General features: G+C 47.9%; 1 protein-coding gene across 1 annotated transcript; it reads right to left on the minus strand.

Moving 5' to 3' along the window:
- On the minus strand, positions 1-2592 carry LOC148787123 (uncharacterized). The gene has a single exon (XM_088883236.1). It carries the CDS (start codon positions 2590-2592, stop codon positions 1-3), a length of 2592 nt encoding a protein of 863 aa, XP_088739362.1.
- Positions 2593-3007: the final 415 nt, after the last annotated feature.

Below are 3007 nucleotides of genomic sequence, written 5' to 3' on the forward strand. Positions count from 1 at the left end.
TTACGAATGATGTCTTTGTGCGTCCTCCTTAGCCATGCGGATCTGATGGTAACCCTGGTAGGCATCCATCATCGAAAACAACTCGTACCCGGCGGTCGCATCTACCAACTGGTCGATCCTGGGCAATGGGAAAGGGTCTTTGGGGCACGCTCTGTTCAAGTCTGTAAAATCGGTGCACATCCTCCATTTCCCTGCAGCCTTTGGCACCACAACTACGTTCGACAACCAATCCGTATAATGGACCTCAGAAACGTATCCTGCTTTCAACAGCTTATCCACTTCCTCCTTAATGATCGCATTTTTCTCGGATCCGAAGGCTCTTTTTCTCTGTTGTATGGGCTGTGCCTTTGGGTCTAAGTTCAATCGGTGGACAATAATTTCGGGATTAATACCTTTAAAATCGGAGGCACTCCAGGCAAACATGTCCGCATTGCGACGCAAGAAGGCGACCATCATTAGCTCGAGGTTCTTTTCCATGCTAGCCCCAATCTTCGTTGTTTTGGATGGATCCCCTTGTACCAACTCGATCTCTTTGTGTTCATCCATCGATTCTATTCTTTCCTCGTTCTTGATGAAAGTTTCATCCAGCTTCCTCTTTCTATCCGTCGCATCTTTCCTTAAGGAGAGGTTGTAGCACCGTCTGGCTTCCCCTTGATCGCATGCGACCTCCCCAACTCCGGCATGTGTAGGGAATTTCATTTTTAAGTGGTATGTGGATACAATAGCCCTGAAAATGTTCAAGCCAGGTCTTCCCAAAATGACATTATAAGCAAAGGGGGTGTTGACCACCAGAAATTTTACCCTGAGAGTTCTTCTTCTGGGTTCGTCTCCAAGGGAAACAGGTAGTTCAATTGTCCCCAACGAATCCACTTCACTGCCTCCGAAGCCTACCAATGGCGAGCTCACAGCATCCAACCTGGCGTCTGCCAACCCCATTTTGATTAAGACTTCCTTCAAAATTATATCAGCAGAACTTCCGTTGTCAACCAAGACTTTATGGACCGTGAAATTGGCTATGTCCATCTTAATCACCATGGGGTCATTACCGTCACCGGTCTTTCCCTTTATATCCTGAGCGCCAAAGCTAATTTCTAACTCTGGGGATATATTCATTACCTGTCGGCTCATCAGAGTACTCGTTCTCCATTCTGCCTTCTTCTTTGCTCTACTCGAGTGTCCCATCTCAGATCCTCCTGCTATCATATGTATGATGCCTTTCACAGGCGCGTTCTCGCGGGCAGTTTGCCCCGCAACGACTCCTCCTTCATGTCTTAATGGGCTCCGGGATCTGCTGTGTCGTCCTCTGCTTTGATAATCTTTGGATATTAAATCTTTGAAATATCCTTGGCGGATTAGCCGCTCGATCTCATCCTTAAGCTGGTAACATTCCTCCGTGTCGTGCCCTCTTTCACTGTGGAATCTACAGTACTTGCTCGAATTTTTCTTTGCAGGGGTAGCTCTCGTGGGTTTCGGCCATCTGAGTACATCCTTCCTTTCTACCATGAGCAGTGCCTTTGCCCTCGTGGTGTTGAGTGGGGTGTATTTATTATACTTCTGTGAGTAGTGAGGCTCTTTGTTTCGATCATGCCTTGATCGCTTATCATTCTTAATGTCATATCCCCGATCTCTTCCATACTCGCCCCTCCACTCGCCATCCTTCATGGCGTTCATTTCTTCTTCGTCTATATATTTCTGCGCCAGATTCATGAGTTGCTCCACATCAGATGGGGGGTCCCGAGCTAACGCAGAAGCAAATGCTCCCTTCTTCAACCCGTGGATCATCATATCTATCCGTAGATCTGGTACCTCCAGCGTTTCGTTATTGAAACGTCCCATGAAGTTCTTTAAAGGCTCGTCATTTCGCTGTCTTATGGTGAACAGATGTGTCGCCGATCGTTTCTGCTTCCTTTTACTGGCAAAATGGAAAGAGAATTTCTGTATGAGCTGCTCGTGGGATTCCACGCTTCCCGGTGGCAAGTTTGTGAACCACTCCTGGGCTTTTCCTGTCAGAGTCGTGACAAATAGTTTAGCGTTTATTGGACCTGACTGCCCATAGAGGTTCATCACCATATCGAATGCTGCGAGGTGCTCTGCGGGGTCTTTCATTCCATCATATCTCGGCAAGTCCGGCATTCTGAAGTTCGGAGCTACAGTCTCTGTCAGGATGTGATTGCAGAATGGCGAATTTCGGTGCTGGGATACTATCTCCCCCCTCTTCTTCAGTTCGTCAATCTGCTTTCCTAATCTCTCTATCTGTTTCGATACGTTGTCAACCTCCGCACGCGAGATTACCGGTCCCCGGGCATGGCTCCTGTCTCGGCTACTCGATCCAACTTCTGAGGGCTGGTGCTTGCTTCTGTCCCTTCTATGGGCACCTGACGTTCTATCTTGTTCCTTTTCTCCAAATAGCCTTCTCCTCGCCCCTTCTCCTTCAGCCGGAACAGCGATCCTTCGCTCATACGCGACAATGGCCTTTCTCCCCGCTTCTTCCATTAATTGTTGTAATTCAGTTTTCGTCAGTTGAACTACGGGTTCGGCGGTTCCTATCGTGGTATCCAAGCCTAGGATGTTCCTCCCTGACTCTCCTTCCATGTTCTCAGAATATGTCGTTCCCACAGACGGCGCCAAATGAAAATGCGTAGGAAGATTTGGTCGAGTTCACTCGATGATCGAACTCTTAATCCGCGATCCGACCTCGGCTCCCGAAACGCGATCCCTGAGAACAAAAGGAAACGGTTAAGCCGGCCGGGTGTAGTCCCGGCTATGGCTCTCCGACGATCAAGTCAGTTCCTAGATCAGAGATATCCGATGATAGAAAATTGTATACGTCTGATCTCAAGTGAAAACTTACCCTTTCAAACCTTCATTTGCTGTTCTTATATGTCTCCAAAGGATAATTTTGGTAAGAGCCAATATCCGGGTCTGGGAGCTCAAGTTATGCCCAAAATCGTAGCTAACCACTGTTATGGCAGCCGCAAATCTCTCCCTTTGAGCATTATGTGGGATT

The sequence above is a fragment of the Sesamum indicum genome, linkage group LG8 (assembly GCF_026168435.1).
Source record: "Sesamum indicum cultivar Baizhima isolate 11 linkage group LG8, ASM2616843v1, whole genome shotgun sequence".
In the NCBI taxonomy this organism is placed as follows: domain Eukaryota; kingdom Viridiplantae; phylum Streptophyta; class Magnoliopsida; order Lamiales; family Pedaliaceae; genus Sesamum; species Sesamum indicum.

Bases quoted from the DNA above. Each gene is read 5' to 3' on its own strand.
- LOC148787123 (XM_088883236.1), bottom strand. From the start codon at position 2,592: ATGGAAGGAGAGTCAGGGAGGAACATCCTAGGCTTGGATACCACGATA.